This window comes from Etheostoma cragini, chromosome 6 (genome assembly GCF_013103735.1).
Source record: "Etheostoma cragini isolate CJK2018 chromosome 6, CSU_Ecrag_1.0, whole genome shotgun sequence".
NCBI lineage: Eukaryota > Metazoa > Chordata > Actinopteri > Perciformes > Percidae > Etheostoma > Etheostoma cragini.
In genome coordinates this window covers 24,350,742-24,373,040 of record NC_048412.1, presented here as the reverse complement: position 1 = coordinate 24,373,040, position 22,299 = coordinate 24,350,742, and the positions used below count along the sequence as shown (strand labels likewise).

Here is a 22,299-nt window from a genome sequence, read left to right as displayed (position 1 = left end):
TTATTTGATTGTGTACTGACATGTCAAATATTTCCATCTGATCAAATGGGGCAGCCTTCACGAACATCTAATCTCCTGGTTTAATATTGTACTTAATGTAACATAAGCTTCAAAGAACTCTTTGCGTTTACCAGACCTCTGTAGCCTGCTTCTCATTTCTGCTTGAGGCCAGCTGCCCGAGGCTACAATACATAACATACTGAAAACTGTATGTGTTCCGGTTGCACTGTGGAGAATGTAGGCACCAAAAGTTGAAAAGGAAGAAGAATGTGTAAAGAGAAATTATATATCTAATTCTAATGCAGCATTTTTTTGGATTTTCTTTCAAAACTGTGTCCATTGTGAGACTAACAGTGTTATTGGACAATGTGTGCAATGGGCATGCAAGCAATTTAGTAGTGCATCTCCACATACTTTTGTTGGGAGACATATTAAAGTTAGATATCCGGACGTTCAGTCACTTGTATGGGTCAAGCTTCAAAATGTTGAATCCTAAATTTCTTGTGATGCAACCATGCCTCATTTTCAAGCCCCATGCCCACAGTGTGTTAAACATATTTTCTATTAAAAATGTCAAGTCCAAAAAGAGACTACTTAAATTTTCTCAGACTTGACAGACCTCCCCCAGTGCCACGGAGGACATTTACAAAGATTTTACTCCCAGCAACAAGTAAATTGACTTTGACATGTAATTTTGGTGAAGTGCCCCCAAGAGGAAAATGAGGGATAAAGAAGTTCAATTTACAGCTAGTGTATTAAGCCATCTTTCTGTAAAGGATCATCCTTAAAGGATCAATTTACCCACATTCCTAAAGAGTTTACACCCAGATCTTGGTGAATACTTGATTTTGATTGGCTGCATGGTGTTTATTAAAATGTGTTAATTAGGGTAGGGCATCGCTTACATTTGAACAATTCTGATGCCAATTCCAATTCTCCCGATTACGGTTGTAATCGATTCTGTATTCCTTTTTTTGCGGGGTAGAGTGAAAAAGGTCACATGCTTATTTCACAGAGGAAAATTTGATTTTGATTCAATGGTGATTCACAGTTTTACCTTGCTTTTTTAAACAAAAAATTAGAGCACTGCTTACTGTGTCTGTTGGCTGCAACCCAACGAGCACCAGGAAGTACGCTATGGAAACCAACATTTGGAACTAATTTTTTAAACTATCTGAAGTTGGAACCGTTTCGCATATTCGCAAGTCTTTCGCATATTATTGATACAACTGTGACTTTCACTCCAAAAAATGTCTAATGTCAAAGTGGAAATGAAGAGAATAGTGGCACCGCCACACTAGTTAGAGAACAAAATGCATTTCAGTGTCAGGCCAAATTACGCACAATAAGCAGTTTGAACTCACTAATGTAATGCCATTTATTTTCTAAGTCTTAGTACACTCAGTGAAACTGAATCCAGCACGAGGCAGATCCGATTAGAGGAGGAGAGGCAAGGGAGGCCAGCGTCTCAAAGGCAGGTGACAGATGAAACAGTTAATAAGACTACAGTAACAGAGATATGTGCAAAATAAAGACAGTCAAGATGGCCCAGTGTTTGGTGGACTGGGTACACCTTGTTCACTTAATAGCCTACAAATCATCCATGGGATCAATTACGCATCACATGAGTTCGCCCACCCGACAGAGCGTTTATCCTGGGGAGATGGATCCGTGTGTCCTGCCTCCTGTGCGCCATGGATGCATCTACTAACTGTACTGATGTATCTGTTCCCAGCATTAGCAACACATTGCTGAAGGTTAGCTTATTACCTGTGATGATAAATGTGCTAAATGTAACATCTCTTTCACATTAGCAAATGACTGACCTATTTTGGTGCGTTTTGACATGCCTGATGAAGTTCCACATTGTTCATCCGGCATCATTTCTCTTGGAGCCACACACCTTGCTTGTAGCTGTTCGTTTATTGCCACTGTTTACAAAGTTATAGAAAGCAAAACTAATGACAAAAGACATTTCTCCGGGAGGAATGGATGTTGAATCCTGAATGCATTTTTTTATATGTGAGTCCGCACACACAAGTCATAACGCATGCGTTAACATTGTACATAATGGCAAAGGGCAGGAGTCATGCAGCTCGTCATACGTTTCGCCAACGTACATGCCCCAATAAAAGAAAATAGAAAGACATGAATAAACTCATATTTTAAAAGCAATAATTGCATGAAAACAAGTTGTTGATGAGCCTCAAAGCTTGAGTCTGAGTCTTTTGGGTCAAGTTGCAAGGCAAGTCTGAAGTCAGCAGTTTGTGCAACTTAAGTGCGACTCCCCATCTCTCACATAAGAGATTTCACATCCCTTTTGATCAACTCGTTACTGCAGGCTGAGTGCAATAGTGTACATGAATTATCATTTGTATTTGAAAATCTGGATATTGATTTGGGGACAATGATAGGACTGTATAGCTAGATAGTTTTTAACCACACTGTCAAACAGCATTTACTGTTTGTAAACCATAGACTTTGAATCTTGCCAGCACAACCTTTCTGCCTTAAAGCTGAGCCAAAGGGTTCTATGTGCGGGGCTGATTGGAAATACATCCCGTCGTTAAATTGTATCCAAGGTCCATTCGATTTATTGGAGCAGTGAAAGACATTTGCATTGCATTGAAACCTATGGGATGGTAATGATGGTTCTAGGTATTTGTCAAACCCTCAAGTGTTACTAGGGAAACAGGTATTGTGATAAACACATTAATATATAATTGAATGGTCAAAAAAAGAAAGAAATCGGGATGAGGCCCTTTGCCATGTCCATAACCAGGAATTAATGGACTCCCATTGTGCATTAATTCCTGATAATGGACACCTTGCCGGGCATTATCCCTTACACTTCCACTTCTACTGCTTTATGTTTAACTAGAAAAAATGATAAGCACAGATAGCAAGACAGATTGCAAAGCAGCTCCCTCAATACCACAAGAAAGCAGTGTTTATGGGTATTATTAGCTATAACATTAAAAATACTGCAACTGTAGTTTTATGAGTTTGGTGTTCAGGAAATGATTTAAAGCTAGAATCTAAAGGCAGATTTAATTGAGGAGCTGAGTATGCTTTATTTCCTCAAGATTTACAGCTTTGTGAGCATACAACTTCACATAACACAATTTTAGATATCATAGCATTTGACTGTCAGTGTTGTGCATGCGTGCGCATATGAAGTATATATGTGTGCCCAAGTAAAGTATCCATGTATGCCCAAGAGAAGTATATACAGTATATATATGCAAGTGAAGTATCCATATATGTGCAAATTAAGTATGCATGTATGCGCAAGTGAAGTATACATGTATGTGCAAATGAAGAATTTATGTATGTCAAGTGAAGTATATATGTACTGTATGTGCAAGTAAAGTATCCAATTCTGGCTTAGGAGGCTTCTCCTTGATCTTGACAACTTGTAATCCAATAGACAAACCAGAAAAGCCGCAACAAGAGTTAAGAGAGTGCTTTCTGTGGAAAGACACCTTAAAAGTAAATATCAGTGGAGTTCAAATTTAAGAAATGGCAGTCCAAAGTCAAAGCAAGTGAAAGGAGCTTAACAGCGCTGACATTGTTGTCACTCATTCCAAGAATGCACTTGCATCCTCAGCTTTTAAGAGAAGCACAAGGGCCCCACATCACAGCATTGGTATGGCAGGGAAGAGGCTTTGAAGAAATATTTTTACAGTTTTAGACAAAGACAAGGGCACTTCAGTTTCACACAAACACACACACACACTCACACGAACATATTGCATGTGTTAACTCAAATTCACACAAAAGCCACTGGATACAGAGTGTGTTCTTCTGGGTTCGCAGAATCACTTCAGTGGTTGATGCAAAGAACACAGGATGCAGACTTGTCGTTTCTCTTCTGTAACATCAAGCCTGGTGCTTTTGTGACACAGAATATTGTTTCTCATCTGCTCTGTGTGTGTGCATGCTGTGGCCTGCAATGTTGTGCAGAAAGCTGATTGAACATGTATCGCCTGTCCATGATAACTCTATTGTCTCTGACTGAGGTGAGAGGAGAGGTGACCTAGATAGAAGGAGAGTAATTGGCACTGTCCTTGCAAGTGAGAGATCGCGCCCACTCTGTCACACAACGTGAAGATGGCACTGATAGATCCCAGGTAGAGGAAGAGGCTTTGGTTTATAGGTTGTAGTTGTTTATTAGGTGTAGGTCTGTGAGATATTAGAAACAAATATATGCTTTACTAAGTACTTTATTTATAGAAATGTGATTGTTTCTATTTTTTGCTACTTTTTACTTCTACTAAATTTCTAGATGGAAAATTATAAACAGCTATTGTTACTAGTTACATTTCAAATCAAGATTTTACATTGAAAAAACTTACGATAAGATGATTTAATACTGTACCTTGAGTTTTTGGCCTAATTAATTAATTACAAAAAAGCATTGTCCAGTTGGAGTTCCTTTCGGATGTCTACAAGTTATTAGCAGTGCCCCACAGAGACATTTCCCCCTCTAAACATATCAGATGGTTTAATTAAATAAATGTTTGAAGCACAAAGAGGGCACATTTATCTAAATATATCTATTTTACAAAAAGGAAGCATCACCCATTATAGAAAAGTCCAATAATCTCACTACCCTCAGAGCAAGACCATCCACACGCTGCGGAGCTGGTCCAAATAGCATTCCGGGATGGGGGAAAACCGTGCTTTGGTCAACTGGCATTTCTCTAAACCGATCACAATTGTCATGGGCTAAGCGCCACATGGAGCGGCTGTAAAATAGTTGCGCAAGGGAATACTCAGATTTGACAGATAGTCTAGCTAGCTGTCTCAATTTACCCAGCAGAGATCCGAAAAAAAAATAGCTCCACCTCGACCAGTAGAACACTTCTTATGTATCAGTAAAATAATAATACATCAGTCACAGGGACCATTTGAATGCATTTTGCTGACGATACTTAGGCCTACATACAGGTACCAGGCTAAAGTGACATCAGAGGTGAACAGGGCCACGTTCAGCCCCGACAAAATGTAGAAACACATTTTTTTATTTTTTTTTTAAACGGGTCCGTTGAACAACCTGTTGCGTGAGCAAGCACTCTGCCTTTTTTTTTTTACCCCTAGTTTACATACACGTCTCTGCCGATTGGGTATCACCTGCGACACATCCAGTAAAGAGAGACATGCCAACCAGATCAGAGAAAACTTGCCTCAAAGCCGTTGCACAGCGTTTCAAACTGTTCTGAGGAAACATGCTGGAAACCGTTGCAAAGAGGGGCACACCGTTTTGAGACTGAATGTGTTTGTGGTGTAGTGTGGGGTGGTGTGGTGTGGGTGGAGACATGAGCAAAAGAGAAAGATTTGAGTCCAAATTGAGATTAACATGAGACATAAACTGGCAGGTCTTCATCTCCTGCTCTTCTGTTCTCCAAAGTAGGTTGTTTTAAATAAAGAGTCAGCTCAGTTAAGCTAAAAAAAAACATCCGCGTTTTACCAAACTAGCCTGCAGGTTAATTTAACAAAGCAATAAACAAAAAAAAAGCAAATGAGGAACTCTGGGCTCCCCTGTCAGAATTTGGCTCTGAGCCCTCTACCTTTTCAAAAAAAAAGTAAAATAATTAGAGCTGCTGCTTTTAACTTGATGTGTCTCTAAAATCCTTATTTGAGTCATCAGTTTCAATCATCAAATACTAATATATTGACTTCCCCCTGCAAAAGTACATGATAAAAGCTTTTTCTGACACAGGAGGAACAGAAACAACTCCACGCACTGACTGAGCCTTTGTTTTTCTAACTACCTCGTCATGTGTTAACAGGCTACATAGTTTAGTCTTCACTCAAACGCACCTCATAAAAGTTTGGATTCACTTTGCATGTCTTTAATTTGCTATATTATTGTAGCAGCAGAGCAATTTTATGCAGGCAAAAAGTCCCTTGATGGTGCGTAGGTGGCCTTGGAAGAGAAGGACAACCAAAGTATCAAGTACAATGTTAATAAATCTACAACACAGAACTGACCAGATGTAACCGTGAGGAATACATGTATACAAAAAGAAAGCACAAATACAATTTTTATAAATGCTTTTGAAACAGCCAATCACACTTAGACAGAGAAGATTATTGCAATGCTTTAAAACATAGTGGATGCTGAGTTTTTTGTTGCTGTGACAACGCTCCAGGTTGAGCAAGTCTATCAGGAACAGTATCTGAATGCCATTTTTTATTTTGCTTCATCATTACTAGGCTGTGTCTGCACACCTGTTGACCCTGGTAGTCTGCAAAATTACAGCTACATTCAGAGCTGGTACAAAAGAGTTATGGTTTGTTATGTCAACCTTGCAGAGTCTGTGGAGGGGGGGGCTTAAAAAAACAACATCCTGGTGTTTTTGTTGACCTAGCCTAACTCCCAGAGTTAACTCTGAACCTCCAGTTGACCTGTAGCTGCACCCTCCTCTGCCATAGGCCTGCAAACAAACTTGGTCTCACTAGAGGTCCAAGTTCCTGAACACTGCATAATATTAGGGCTGCACGATATGAGGAAATTATTTTTTTAGCTGACATTGCGATTGGAATATGATTCACAATATTGGATGGAATCATTATTCCTTTTTTCATTGAAAATACTAATATTTAGAAAAATGTAATACTTATAGGGTGTAATACTTATAGGGTGATTTGTGCAAGGATCTGTACAAAACCCAAACAAAAAATGTATTTTTTCTGTACGATACAATTTGTATGCTGGGACATCTCTGCAGAATTTGGATTTGGATAAAGTAGGAGTCCATATTGCAATTTTGATAAAATTGTGATAAATTGTAGGCATGGGCCAGTTCAATTCTGACGGTTTGATAATCTTCAGCAAAAAATATCATGGCATTGCAATTACAGCTTTAAAATGTATTATTTGTAAACAATTAAATAGAAATAAAATACATTTATTTTCCATTGAACATAATGTATTTTATTTTTAAACATACTGCACACTGTCAGACGGATTACTAAACTGCTGTTTCTCTCCTTGACCACTCACAAAAAATAGCTCATACTTAAGGAATGGTCTTCTGGAAAATGTTAGTGGTTTTGAAAGTGACTTTGTCAAAAGGTAACCGGCCCATGTCTAATTAATTGTGGAGCGCTAGACAATATAGAGAACATATCCCCATACCTTCTCTGCAAATGATAGAGGTTTAACAAACACATTAAGATTTGGTTATTGCCTTAAGAGCTGTTGGTATTAGCTACCACCATCAGATGGTATATGTTTGGTACATTCATGTAGCAAAATTAATTCTCTGCATTTAATCCATCCCTGAAGGGAGCAGTGGGCAGTCATTTACAGCGCCTGGGGACTAACTCCAGATCTGAGCCAGTACCTTGATCAAGGGCTCTGACTTCAAAACCTAGTGCGTGATGGTGTGGGAAACCCAGGGCACCCGGAAGAAACATGGGGAGAACATACAAAAACCACACAGAAAGGATCGTAACAACCTGGATTTAAATCGAGAACCATCTTGCTGTGAGACCACCGTGCTAACCATTGGCCCACCACGCTGCAATAATGGGAAAACTGTGACAGTGAAAGTCACTGACATATTCTTCTCTCCCTGCAGAGATGCCCTTTAACAAGGTGGTTGGAGCCCATCGCTCCAAGGTACAAACGTGTTTATCTGTGCGACAAGATGATCTCAGGGAAAACCTGGAATTAATTTAAAGTAGCTCTAACCGAGGTGGTTGAACTACAGCTCCTCTCTTAACCGTGTGGACCTCCTTCTTTATAGTCACGCAGATAACATCGAAGACAAAGATGGTGATCTGATAACTTTGTTTTTTAGGCTTACAGATTGGTGCTGGAGTGCTGATGCAGCAAGGTGGCCCAGAATAATAAGTCAGAAGGAGAGAGGGGAGACAGACTCCAGGGACTGTGATTAACTCTCACCTACTCCAAAGAACAGCAAGCCATTACAGAAAAATTATTTCTCAATTTTCTTTCCGGGCAGGCTTTGAAAAAGAGCCTGTTTCTGGGAGTGGTTCCAACATAAACCCCGGGAAAAAAAATTTAGATGTAGCCGCTCCCTGTAAGAACTTAGAAAGTAATGCTTGTGTAAATAATGTCTGGAGCAGTGTCTTGTGTTCTAATGATTAGCTTTTTGCAACCTACAGTACAACTTGATATGGGACTGCTTTAGGTCTGTTTTTGCATGTTCTGTCATCTTCGTCAATAAGACTCTACGGAGGAAAATGACATGTGCAGTGGAGTGGGGTTTAAGTGTTTTGACTTGAGGTCTGTCTCATGGCAGACAATGAGTATTGCATGCTGATCAGTCTCTGGCTTTCTCAGAAATACTCTCGCTCTTTGTTCTCCCTGTGTGACCACCCGCTGGACCCAGATGCATAATTAGTAGAGGTAATAGTAGTAAAGAAGTCAAGTCAAGCAGTAATTTTTAAAGTGACGGAATATATGTTAAAGCAATACATATAAAGCTTAGAAAACTGGTAGGAGCAGAAACAAGACCAGGTTAAAACTGGCACCCTGGTTGCCACAATAAAAGCTTTTCTGATCTACACAAATATAGAAAGGGATGGTCCTGCTTTGCTTTTGTATTTCACTCTGAAGGTTTTATATCACCAGATGTTGATGAATCTGTGGTGTGGCTCCTTCAGAGATGAAAAAGGGTTTGATTCCGAGTTGTGGCCCGTTGCTGCATGTCATCCCCTTTCTCCCCCCCTCCTAATGTAATATCTAACAAAAAATGCAATACGAAAACCTTTAAAAAAATCATCTTAAAAAGAGGCACACTTTTCTAATGCAGCCTCTATGTGATAGATGCTGATGAAGGCAGGTGTAAAGTTTATTCGTATGAAAATCTCGCCTGGTGTATCTTTAATTAGACACGATTTTCACAGTTCACAGTATAGTGAAGGCTAATGTAGCATGTGTAGGTGAGATGTATTCTCAAGTCTCTGTTCTTGTACAGTTGATCATTGCACTATGAATAGACTCTGTGCAGTTTTGTGTTCATTTTCACTCCCTTACTGACTCATATCAATACCCATACTGCACCATCAAGTGTAACGGTCTGGAATTTATGTAAAAAAGTTAACGGCCTGAATAATGATACTTACTACTCTCATCTTTCAAAAGTTTTTTTGCTTTGCATAGTCTAAAAATGTACGCATCCTTTTGGAAATTATGGAGCCGCCCCTTAAGGTCTCTCAATGACTGGCAGCTCTGTGGGTGGTTTTGTGTGTGTGTGTGTGTGTGTTTGTGTTGTTGTAGATACGCGCAATCTAACTGACACGCGTTGTGGTGTTTCATTTTCAGCAGGTGTCTAACATGACAAGAAAGGAAAACCACATACACACTTCCTCTCCAAACAGTGTGTGTGTGTGTTCTGAAAGTACATTAAGTAATCTGTGTATTTCTGTTTGAATTACAGTAATAACAAGCTATTTTTTGCCCCAAAGTCAAAATAAGCATAGAAATATTTGTGCGTCTCATTCATTCTTGTTGTTTAATGTGTCGTTAAGAGAATGGCTCATTTGGTTGTGTTTTAATAGCATAAACAGCATTTAAATGTTTACCACAAAATGAGAAGTTTCACATGAGCAGTTTTTTTTATTTATTTAATGACTTAGTGAACTGACACATGCTTGTCATAAATAGAGATGGTTGCCATGTTGACTCATAGCAACCAGGGAGTTTCTGCAGCAGTTTGTGTCTCAGAGTTCCATTCTTTTCTGTGTACATTGCTTTAGAAAACAACCTCTCAGACGGCAGACATTCTTCGTATTAAAGTTGTTAAATCTGACAAGTACGTTTATTTTCTTAACTGAGATTTGAAGTGATGCTGACAGCGCTTGATTGCATCTCATACCTAGATGCTTCGCTGTAATCACACTGTGCTAAATAATATGCATGCACACTGTTCACTGTGCAGCATACGTGGTGTTTAAATGAAGATGGGCGGGGATGATGTGCAGGTTTCAGGTGGTTTGTGTTGATTGCAGGTTGTAATGGACACCTTGTTTTTTCCACAGGGTTTGCAGGTGAAGGCAGATTATGTTCCTCTGCTACAGTCCCTGGCCACGTATGGATGGAGGCTCACCTGTGTGCTGCCAACTCCTGTAATTAAGACTAACAGGTAATGGCCCTCACCTGACTATTAAAGGGACATTATGGTCCGTGCAGGGTCCTTGTTTAACGGAGATTGATTGGATAATTCCTTTTCTAAGCTAATTAGGCTAATAAAAAGGGATAGTAAATCATCTATGACCATGTAATGACCCCTGTTGGCAACCAGAAGAAATTGCAAATCAGAACACACACCTTAACTATTCATGTTGTGTATTTATTTATTTACCAACTGGCTGCAACTCTAATGATATATGCATCTCCAACAGTGTCAACACTTATGCACACATGTACTGTATTTATTTTTATTTTTTTTAAAGATACATTTTTTCAAGATTAGGAATAAGGTTTTACAGATTTAAAAAAAGAAATGGAATAAAACTGAATGCAGTGATAGGTTTGAATAAATACCCTCAAAGTACCTCAAGGCTTTTCTAACTGTAGTACGTGAGTAATTGTACTTTATTAGGCTATTGAATTACTTAAAAACCCACTAGATTATCCTTAATGTGCATAGTCACCAAGTTTGAAAGAAGTATTCTTTTTTTTTGTTGACATTTGGGAGTTTTCACAAGATAACAATGCTTTTCATAACCTGAAGTGACAGCTCCTTGTCACTGCAGGGTTTACAAAGAATACACATACTTTGATGTTTTTGTTTTTCTGTGGATGAAAATTTAAAATGTCACTACTGCCATCTTTCAGTTTTGTCGTCGGGATTCATCTCTGAAGTTCAGACAAGACCTACAAAGAGTTTTTTTAAGAAATATGAAGCTGATAACTTGGCTGAAAACACTTAAAATCCAAAGATATTATAAACTTAACATGTACATCTTATCTGTTCAAGTAATTGTTCAAAGAAATATGACGGCTTCAGAAATAATGTACCTAAATCTGTGCCAATTTAGGCTGAGTTTAAAGCCGAGCTGCAGCAGCTGTGAAAATTTAAAAGCAGCAGCTCTGACTGTTGGTGGAAAATCGTTTCACTGAAATGTAACGGTTCCTCGGCTAAGCCTGTGCTGACTCATCAATCATGGCTGCTATATGAGTGTACATCCGCTTATGGGCAAAGGCCTCGCACGTTCTTCAGGCACCCTGAAGAGCTTCAATTCAAGAAATGATTTGATCTTCAACATGCTAATAATGTACTATACCAGTCAAATATGTCACTGAAGTATGGTTAAGACTCCTCAAACTAGTCTTAGGAACAACTCTGCTGTAGATTTTCTTTTTTTTTAATTGTGTAAAAGATGAAAAATCTATTCAGTCAAAGGTTTTTTATGTCTAACAGAGCTACTTTGCTTTAAATGCAGTAAAATATTGTTTAACAGAAGGTTAAGGGACAGCAGTCGGCCTCTGAAGTCTTTCCTTGAAGGAAATGTTGAACTTTAAAAACTGTATTAGACCAAAGATTCAATGATAGTCATTACAAATCAGAAAAGAACAGATCAACAAGAGTTACACCCTATGTATTGTATCAATAAATTAGTAGAGTAACACTTAAATTGGATTTACTAAGTATAGGCTAGCTAGCTGTCAGATTAGTTGAATTGTGCCCCATGCTAAGAAAAGACAAAGTACAACAGGAAAAATATCAACGCTGACTCCCCATTAAGGGTACCCTGGAAATCCAGAGTTCTCGCAAAATCACAATTTGAATTTGCTCAGCGAGTCACTCAAGCATTGAGTAGTGTTGCTCATCAACTATAGCCTTGTAGCCGATCTGCACCAATCACATCGGTGTATCTGATTTAGGCGGGCCAGAGGTGAGCTAAACATATGACAACAGTTTAATCTACCAGTTAGCTCCGCTGGTAGTTAAGCGTTTGGGCCTCTAGATACGTCACCCTGTGTGTTGTTGGGATTGGTCGTAGTGTTATCCAATTGCATGCAGTGAGATTTTCAAATTCATGATTGGTGCCGCCCCTCAAGTTGGGCCATTTTCATTACTCAGTGCCACACCCTTAATCTTTCGGATTTGGTTCCGGATTTCCAGGCTACATATAGGGTAGAATCAACACCTAATTGATGTAGTAAGCATAAAATTCACAAAGTAAAAGCAAAATACATAACAGTTAGCCCGCCAGTAATTTAACAGAATGTTGTATTAGCAACACATTAGCCTCTGACAGCTAATGGCAAGCTTATTTAGCAGTAGAAAACTAAAAACTAAAATTCTATACAAGTCAAGAAAACAGGTGTAGTATATGAGTACCAGTCAATAGTGCTTCAGCGCATTTAGATGAAAGTCTGTCAATATTTGCTTGGTCACAAATTTGACAAAAAGGGTACGTTTTAAATGGATCATACCGGGTTGGTGTGAAAGCAACCTTAACTACAGCTGCTATGTAACATTGCAAGTAGTGGTTGCTACTAGCAACATAATGTTCAACAGAAACCAACTGCTGGTGGCGGAACAATAATATCAAAAGCAGAGATATTACAAGTCTACATAAGAATTACTTACACTAAACTAATATAATAATGTAACAAACTAAATGTTATTTGCTTTAAAGGATTGCTTCGGGGCGCCCTGGTAGCTCACCTGGTAGAGCGTGCACCCCATCTACTAAGGCTCTGTCCTTACTGCAGGCCTGGGGTTTGATTCCAACCCGCTTTATCTATTGGACAGGAGGAATGATTACAGCAACACATCTTTTAAAACATACATCCGGGAGTACTGTTTTAAGATAGACTTTAAAAATGTGAAACTATTCTTATTAAATAACGTGTCAAACTGATGAAGTGGACATGCAGTAGTTCTATCAGTACACTGACCGATTGTTTGCTCTGCTCCCATCTCAGCTGGTCATGTTTACCGCTTTTTCACAGCATAGCTGATTAATTACCTCTCTATTTTCATCCTTTGTTTTTTTTTTCGTCATCCCCTCCCTCCTTCTCTCTTCTCTCTCAAAATGCCACAACACAACAGCACAACATGGCTAATTAATCAGAGTCGGCCTAGATACAGTACAAGACGGAGCTCATTTCTCCCCCTGCCTTGAAAACATTTTGCGCGCCGAAATAATAGTTGATGATCTATTTCAGATTAGCAATACTCATTACACTTGTTTTTGTGCTGTTGACTCCTGCATTTTTAAATAGCAAAATTTGATAATGCACGCTTTTATGTAGTCTGTAGGGTTTGCAGACTGCACTTCATCTGGAGGGGTCGGATAAGTGTCAGTGATCTCAGCCGTGTCTGAAATTAATGCTAACTGGTGCTCAGCGGCTTCTCCACACAACATTAATCCAAGTAGTTGTCTCAGAGCATGCATTCCTGTTTGCCGCATTTAATTAATGTAGATGGTAATTACATTTTAGAGCCATTAACAACAGTAAATGTGAATTTCTTCACATCAACGTTGGAACAAGAGCACAGGGAAACAACAAGGTTCAGACAAATTAGTTCATTATTGCAGGTATCTAAATTAGCTGGAGACAAAAAAGTGATCAACATATATGCATTATTGTGTCTTAATCTAAGGTTTTTCAATAGAAAAATTAGCATTTTTGAGGCTTTTCTCTTTTAAGTAGCAGTTTGCAGCAGAGGTTTGCAGTAGACTTTTCCCCTAAAGATGAAGCCGCCAACAGGTACATTCACCCATAAATAGAAACGGGTCATTGCTGTTCGACTTCAAGTTCTAATAGTGCGGCTGACACCGACAGCCACGAGTAGGTTCAGTAAAGGCCTGTAATTTCCTGAGCCATCCAGTCCTCTCCGCCTTAATGGGCTAGAGCTTTTGGTAGGAACTCCGCTTAGTTTTCAGCTTTGATTTGCCAGGAACCAGTCCAGCGTTCTTGACAGCCTCGAAAATGGCTTATGGATAAATGGTCGAAGGAAGAAGGTAATGGAAAAAAGAAGTTGTGGTGGGCTTTGGATAGTTTAGATAGTAAGCCTTCTGCTGGAAAAGTCTCAAGTCCATTTGATGTTGGGAAAGGGAAGATTTGTAGCAGGCTTTTAGGGTTCTGCAGCGATCATAAACCTGTCATCTTTTCTCATGTGCAAGGTTGAGCTGGCAGCTTAACTTTAGCCAACACCTAACATTTGTGTGTATGTGTGTTGTGCATGCATGTGTCAGCATGTGCATGTGTTATTTAACTTGTGTCAGCTGGCAGTACAGGACAGCATAGCTACTTTTAAGCCATGTCCAATAATATCAAAAGATAAATAGGAGGAATAAAGCAGAAAAAAAAATAATGAAACATCGCTGTTACTGGAGATAAAAGCAGAGAGGTAAAAGTGAGCAGGCAGCTAGTTAAAAGAGAACACTGCAGTATAAAAAGGGCTGTTTGAATGACAACAATGAGCAGACAAAGGAGTGAGAGTGAGTGTGAGGGACAGGAAGCCCACTCAGAAATGAATCTGCATTTTCTGCCACGCTTAATCTGTCAGCGTGGGTACTTGTGCAGATTATCCTTCTCAGAACACCGAAGTGTGTCATGTGCATGGGATGGAAGATTATGTTTGGGGAATATGGGAAAAAGAGAAGAAATACATGTTTTAAGAAGTTGCACAATTTGCCTCCTTGGGTGTGAAATATTGTTTTCACTACGAGACTTAAAAACTGGTGGGAAACAGATGACTAGCAGTGAAGATGTTGGACCACAAACGTGAGCCTATATCCTTAAAACGTCATTTAAGAGTGTGTGAATGAGCGGTGGCCAGCAATCATCTGACTATCTTGATGGAAGGTCGGAGAGTGTGGATGAACCTGTGTTATCACAGTATTTAACTCAAATGAATTTTACATATTCATCTTGAAGTTCTGCAGCAAATTTTCAAGCAAAGAAATTATTAAATTAAAAAGAGCCTGTCAGTGTTTGTAACATTGTTTCTAAATGTGTTAAACCAAATCGGAAAAGTGTCTCTTCATCTCCCATTCGCATTTTATGTTTAATCACTTCTAGATAACCATAAAAAATAATTGATTAAAGTAATAAAACTGTCTTTTTGAATTGATTTTCCGCTAATTTCCTCTCCTCTTTCTCTTTCTCTCCCTGTTCTTATCTTTTAGTGATGGAAGTTTGTCCACCAAACAGATTGTTTTCCTGCAGAGACCCGTTTTGGGCCGAAAGAAGAGGGAATCCAAGGTACACAACTTTATGTTTCTCTCTGTATTCCTTGGCTAATGTGGATGTGGAGTCACAGATCAGTCGGTCTGTCACTTGCAGGGGCGATACCAGGATTTTTTGATTGGGGTGGCCAGAGGGGGGTAATCAGCGGGAGGGGTTACCTGCTCATTAGGGCTGCACGATTAATCTAATCGCAAGTGAGGTGTCACAACACCGAAAGATTGTGCGATTTAAGTAAACAAAAAGGTACTGTGTGCGTTACACTCTGTGTGCAATCCACGTCTCCACGTCGTAACACCCTTTACTTTACCGACAGTGTCAACAGCAAGCTTGGTGTTCACTATGAGTTAACAGTGAGTTACGCTAACTCTGACACCGCATACCGGCGGCTGCTCTCCTCGCTTCACCACTCAAGCACTGACGTCACTCACTCTCCTGCCCTTCTCGCTCTCACTAATGCCAGACTTATGGTTCTGTGCTGAATCTCCCCTCTGAATTACAATACCCCAGGGATGTATTAAGCGCGCCGACTCGTAACAACGTCCACAAAAGATTACCAGTGACCAGTCAGTGTGTTTATTTAAGGCATATAGGCCTTTATTTATAGAACAGCTGAAGAAATTATAGGGGGGGAGATCGACATGCAGCAATGGGCCACAGGTCGGAGTCAAAACCACGGCAACCGCGTTGAGGAGTAAATCTCTGTATACGGGGTACGTGCTCCCCCAAGCGCCCGCAATCAGTGTGTTTAAGCAGTGTGGCCATGTGAGTATTCAGGTCTAGAGGGGTTCAAAGCATGTAGACCTTAAGAAGATGTTGGACAAAGAATATTTTGTAACTTAATCACTAGTATAATATATAACACCCATATTGAATTTTATTGTTTGTAAGAGCATACAAAATGTATTTATTTATTTAATAAATAACTTGTATTTTTCAAATTTTCTAAACTATTACAGTTATTTTAAAAAGTTTTGCGTATTTTCTTTTATTTCTTTTTATAATCATTTAACTTTGAATGTTGCATGTGCAATTTCCTTGATAATCAATTAAACTCATGATATCATTAAATCGCAAGATTACTTTTTCTTCAAATCGTGCAGCACCATATATTGAAGGACAATATCTCCTGTTTCCACTTCCAATTCCTCAACTGGTTTTGTTTTAAGTAGCCAAACACAGCACTGGACAAATGAGAACGGATTCCTCTCTGTATGAGATATCGGGAATTTGTCAGCAACAGACAAATGTGTTGTTTGGAGAAACAGGCTCGGTAATGCTTTCTTGGCGACCCTATATAGGGGCGATAACCTCTAAAGCTAACCTTTGTCCACAGTGGAATGAATCCTTGGTGATACTTTCTTTGACCCAGATTTAAACCATATTGTTGCCATTACAACAACAAATTGAATAGACCCTAAGACTCAGGGAATTGCTAGAGTTGTTGTTAGGCCAGATTGCAGGCCTGAAGGCAACCAATAACTCCCCTCAAAATGTCCTCAATTTCCTTCTTGGCATTAATGAGTCTCATTTTCTTTTTAGCTCATTATCCCAGCGCAACATGAGATCCACTGTGATCTATTCTTAATACAGTCTGTGTGTACTGCTTTGTGCCCAAAAGCATTTTAAAATAGTTTTGTTTTCCACTAACATGCTTACGTAAACTTTGAATGTTTCAGAAATTGATCTTCAAGCCCCGAAGCAAGTCCAACAAGAACTGCATCAAGGACACGGCAAAGAACAAGAAGAAGAAAAAAAACAAAACTGAGAAGGATGCGGAGGATCCTAAGATTCTTGATGACAGAGAAACGGTTGAGAAGGAGGAAGAGGAGAAGAGTAAGGATGAAAAAGGGAACGCAACAGATGTAGAGGCAGCAAGAGAAAGTGAGACCTCTAAAGAAAAGGAAATGAGGTGTGAGGAAAATAGAATGATTGATGATGGGATGGAAATTAGCATAGAGACTGTTGAAAGGAAAGATGGTGGAGAAGAGACAGAGGACAAGGGAGCCGAAAACCGCACAGAAGGAAAGGGAGAAGAAAAGATAACACTGGATGAAGATGGTTCAAAAGAGAACAGAGAGGCTTTCGAAAACGGAGAGGACCAGGAAGTGACGGAAATCGTTGCCACTGTCGAAACACAGAGCGAGACCAAAGAAAAGTACGAGGGCGTAGCAGAAGTTGTAACCGAAAACGGGGTCGAAACGTATAAGGAGAAAGACAAGGGCAAAGAGATTGCGATCAAGCGCAAAACTGAAGAGCCAGCAGGCATGGAGGTCAATACCAAGGAGATCGTGGCTGATTCACAGGCCCCGCCAACTAATCAACGCCAAGAGGAGACTCTAGAGTAACCCCAAGTAGTCCAAGTCAAGGGTTTTCCCAACCCTACCTCTCTCTATTTCTCATCTAAAGAACTGGTTCATAGTGTTGTCCCTGATCCAAATTAAAGGGGCTTCAAACCCCATCGCTGCAGCATTCTTCAAACCTACCATCTTTCATAGACAATTCCCCTGCAACCTGCCATATTGTAGCTACACAGCGATTTCATGTAACTGCAAATATAAGGCCTACTGTATAACCACGCATACTGAATGTATATATCCAGGAGATGTTGTTGCAGAATAGACAATGTGGAGACACTGGAATAACTGGATGAGGATTGACAGAAGGTTGAATATTTTGAACGACGCCATGATCAGATTGGGAGCGTTTTAGTGTTTCTTAAGAAAAGTGAGAAACAGTTTAAAGGCCTGGTCACATCAGTGAAATTCCACAGCAAAAAACATTTCCTGTCAATGGAATCACTAAAATTAGTAGGTTTGTTTGTCGTGGCGAAGTAAATCTGTGTGAATTTCTCACAACAAATTTGACATAAATTTGAAGCCTTAGTAGGCTAAGCCATTATATTTTGTGTCAAACTTTGAGGGCACTGAGACTTGGAGAGCCAAAATGGAGGAAGCTTTTGTAGCTTGTTAGCTACGTTGCACAATCTACTTTTATTTCAGCTCCTCGTTCAGAAACTGCTCCACAAAAGAGGCAGACAGTTATGGGAAAGGGGTCAAGGCTATAAATACGTCTTTTGAATAAACTGTGTGAACTTATGTTCCCGTTGGTAACCAAGACAACTAGCTTGCTAACTGACAGTTAGCATTTCAATATTGGATGAAGTGGTGTGCAAACCTTAAAACAAAATGTGAGAGGTGAGTGACCGCCCCAGTATAGAGAAAATGAAAAGAAGCTAGGAGAGCTATTGAGACGCTAGCTTTTTAGCATTTTTAGTTACCAACGAGCCTTGTAAATAGTTCCTAATATCACCAAGCCTCTAAATTAGCCTGTGCCACTTTCTGGTGTGACCAGGACCTTAAGGGAGAAAGGAGTGTTACATGATTCTTAATGCAATGTAATGTAAGGGTTAATTAAAACAACAGTGATCATGGATCGAAGATCGTTTAGGGTTTCCCCCAGAAAAGTTGTTTCGCACGGCTCACTTTTTTTGACGAGGGCCTGGCTGAGACCAGTTACAGACTGATGGCCGCATTTATATAGAGCCCAATAGTTTCTGTAATAACAGAATTGTTGGTGGTATTGCAAAACAGAGAATTAAAAAACAAACTAACTATAAAACAGATTCCATTTGGCCCTAGATTAAGTCAGTACTAAAAGTTAACTGGACATTTGAAGATATGACTGTCTAAGCTTCCAACTGAGCCGTAAAGAAAAAGTAGTTAAAAAAAAAAAAATATATATATATATATATATATATATATATATATATATATATATATATATATATATATACACACATACATACACACATATACATATACACACACATTTAAAAATAATTCCTAGTGGCTTAGGCCTGGTGGCGGACCACTTATACCCTGGGGGAAACACTGGCGTTCTATACTTGCTTTTGAAAAATAGTTTGAGGAGCATAAGTCCTAATACTCGTACCCAGATACTTGTACTGAGCAGCTTTTTGTTAGTGTGTGAAGCTAAGAAAAGCTCCCAAATCTGAGAGGTAGTATCTTGACAGGTCACGGTCCTTATCCACACGACTGACATGCTCAGAAGAGCATCTTTACGAGATCACAGACTAGTACTGTGTCCCGTCCTTCGTTCTGTGCACCACTGTAAGTTGTGAGGTGGAGGGAACTTGGAAAACGCTGGTAGAGGTGATGGGAAAGGCGTTTGTTGCGACAGGCAATCCAAAGTAGGGTGAAGAGATAATTGTTTACGCTGCGCTCTAAGGCGTCAAGTGCTTCAAAGAGAGCCGATAATCACTCTTTGGTGTGGTGTGCTAAGCGCACCTTGCATACAGAATGTTGCATATTCAAAGCTGAGTCAGATAAGGATGTAAAATTCAGCTGAATGTTTGCAGCCCGGGTGGGGGGGGGCAGAACTCATGTTTAGAGGCTAGTTAGCTTTCACATACAAGAGTGAGGATTTATTTCTGTGAATCAAAAGGTCTCATCAGTGTGGAGCCGAGAATAAGCTGTATGGTCAGGACTGGGTCTTGTTTACAAAGACCAAACCTAAAGATTGAGAGAGAGAAATTGAGACATAGAAAGCCGTTGAGAGTGAAAGAGAAGGCCCACCGAGCTGAAAAGAGTCAAATAAAAGAAATGAATAGGCTCACTTAAAAAGGTATAGCCGTTTCTGTTCCACATTCCCTGTCGAGATTTCCTTCATTATTTTACCTCCAGCTCTTTAAGCACCTCATTTCAGACATTAGTTCTGACAATAACAGAGTCGTAATGTGCTGTTTCATGGCATCAAGTAGCTTTCCATTTTAAGAAAGAGGGATTGGGGGAGTTGAAAGGGAAGGAGAAAGGGGGCAATGTTCACGGTGTAGAGCTCTCATTAGCTCACTAATGGGTTTAGTCAGTGGGGTCTCTGTCAGGAATCATGCATTTATAATGGGGGTCAATTATTGGGGGATGTATTGACAGCAAAACACCTCAAAATGTCGAGCAAATAGCCTTCAGATTTAACGGTGATGTCATGGGGAATCATTTGCACTGAGGAGGAAGAGTAAGTGTTATAACAATGCAAAGATACAAACAATTCATTATCAAATATGTCAGAAAACCTATTTATTGGAATGTTAGCATTCACCTAATGAAAAACTTAATCTACCTGCTGTCCTGCTTCACACTGGCTATAATTTGTCATAATTTGGATCTTTTATTTTATGATTAATACATGAGGGCTTTGGTCAAGAAAAATGTCTCCTTTTTGGAGATGAAACTCTTCAGTTACACAGAAGTAAGATTGATTATGCTGAATAAGTGCTCTCCTTAATTAATCCACCCGCCGCTGAGATTTTTTGTAAAATGGCAAGTGATTTTGTGTAGAGTAGAATATAAAAACTGTGACCAGCTTAGCCTTACCACTATACTGTAAATAACCCACAATCTGCTTTTAGAAATGTCGTATAAAGGCACAATGGTGATTAAAGTGTTATATGTTTGTTATAGTCAAACAGGAAAGATTAGAAACAGTCAGTGTTGGTATTTTGAAGCTGTTGTTTCCTGTTTAATTACTGGAATTCAGAGTGAGGGGATACAAGTGTTTGTCTATAAGAAGGTAATATGTTTTGGAAGAACATTTTGTTTTATCATTGTGAATGTTCTGTGTTTTAGTCCAGAGATCTTACTGTGGGCTTTGCGATGCCTCGGCTTTTCCACTAAAGCTTGCTAAAATGTATTTCTGACTGACGCTTTGAGCTACCTCCCGAGGGCTTTTGGTGGTTTAAAAATGAGGGGTCGCCGTGTGTGTGACCCCGAGAAACATATGCTCCTCGTCCTCCTGCCCTCTACTATGACAGAGTCCAGACCCGTGAGGGCTAATGGCAGAAAAGGTCAAGGGTCATATTTGAATCCGGAATGGATTTTCCACAGCTGTACACAGGAGATGGCACGAGCACATGACAGATAACCACTCTGATAATATTGAAATTAAGAAATGAAGTCATATCATAATATTCTCTGTAGTGTTAAATTTTACTTGTCTTTTCTCCATTTTTTTCACCATCATTATCTTAGCTGATTTTAGCTTATAGCTGTTTGAGCTTTAATAAGCACTTATTGTATTCAAGAAATACGTTATGCTCCCACTAGCATCAGAGCTGCTGGGGAGCAAATAAGACTCAGCTGTCACTTTCCCGTTTGTCAGAATGTGACAAATATGAATTATTAAAAAGGCAACACCAAAAGACGCCTTTGGATAGCTGACAAGATCATTTATGAATATTTGAGAAATATCCCGAATGAATCCTGGACAATTTATTTTGTCAGATATAATCAATTTCTTCCTTTTCCCCAGCATTGTGAAAAATATCCTAACTGTCATATATCCGTTTTAAGAATAAGAATTGGTTTCAGTATTCGTGCCTTTTTACTATTTTCATTTTTTATTAGAATCAGAAACTGTGACATTTATTCCCCTTTGGCATCCTGCAAAAACAGGCAGATCATATTCCACTTTATCTAGAAGAGCAGAGTTTGGAATACCAGTTAAGCGGAAAAGTGATGTCATGTGACAGGACTGTGTTTTCGACTCCTACTACATTCCTGTTGGACATCCTAAAACAAGGACGATCGTAACCTTGACACAAGTTACAAACTGCCCTGTATCCGCCTGCCCTACCTGAGGCCGCGGCCTTCAGGGCCCCATCTCCTCCTGATAAGGGCTGATTGGTGGCGGTGCCGTCTAACCTTTAACATCCAGGCGCTGTAGGTAATTGTGATTTTTTTTTTTTGTCCGGTAGAAGGAAAAAAGAACACAGACAGGAAGAGAAAAGCGAGGCAGGATCTCACACTTTATCAGTTAAATGAGGCTGAGCCGTGTTACCTTAGCCATCCGTGAAAAGAAGGAGACCTTTCTGAGTAATGTCAAGACTTAAATATACATCTGCAGCTCTCTGTATTTGTGTAAAAATAACTTTGAAAAAAAAACAGTTGATATACATTTTCCTGTCTTCTATCGGCATAATTGTGTTTGATCATCAATAGTGGCGCTGGTGCAATTGTTCTTGGTAATGCTATGAAGAAACATAATGGTTCATTTCCTGTCCTGTGTGCTACTATGATGTGAAACGGGCAGAG

The 22,299-nt window shown here is 39.5% G+C and overlaps 1 protein-coding gene and 1 long non-coding RNA gene across 3 annotated transcripts in view; one reads left to right on the top strand and one right to left on the bottom strand.

The window, feature by feature from the left end:
- The window catches only part of LOC117945674 (raftlin-like), a 106,718-nt gene extending 87,796 nt beyond the window's left edge, over window positions 1-18,922 (top strand). For both annotated transcript variants that reach the window (XM_034873306.1, XM_034873305.1), the window contains exons 8-10: window positions 10,021-10,124; window positions 15,133-15,208; window positions 16,870-18,922. In XM_034873306.1, the coding sequence (XP_034729197.1) occupies window positions 10,021-10,124; window positions 15,133-15,208; window positions 16,870-17,538 (849 nt within the window). In that variant the 3' untranslated portion in view covers window positions 17,539-18,922. The remainder of the gene's footprint in view (window positions 1-10,020; window positions 10,125-15,132; window positions 15,209-16,869) is intronic.
- Window positions 2,007-18,891, bottom strand: LOC117945695. Its single transcript, XR_004656868.1, has 3 exons — window positions 18,876-18,891; window positions 15,352-15,354; window positions 2,007-2,294 (listed from the first exon to the last, which is right to left on the bottom strand). It is a non-coding gene; the product is annotated as an uncharacterized LOC117945695 (long non-coding RNA).
- Window positions 18,923-22,299: the final 3,377 nt, after the last annotated feature.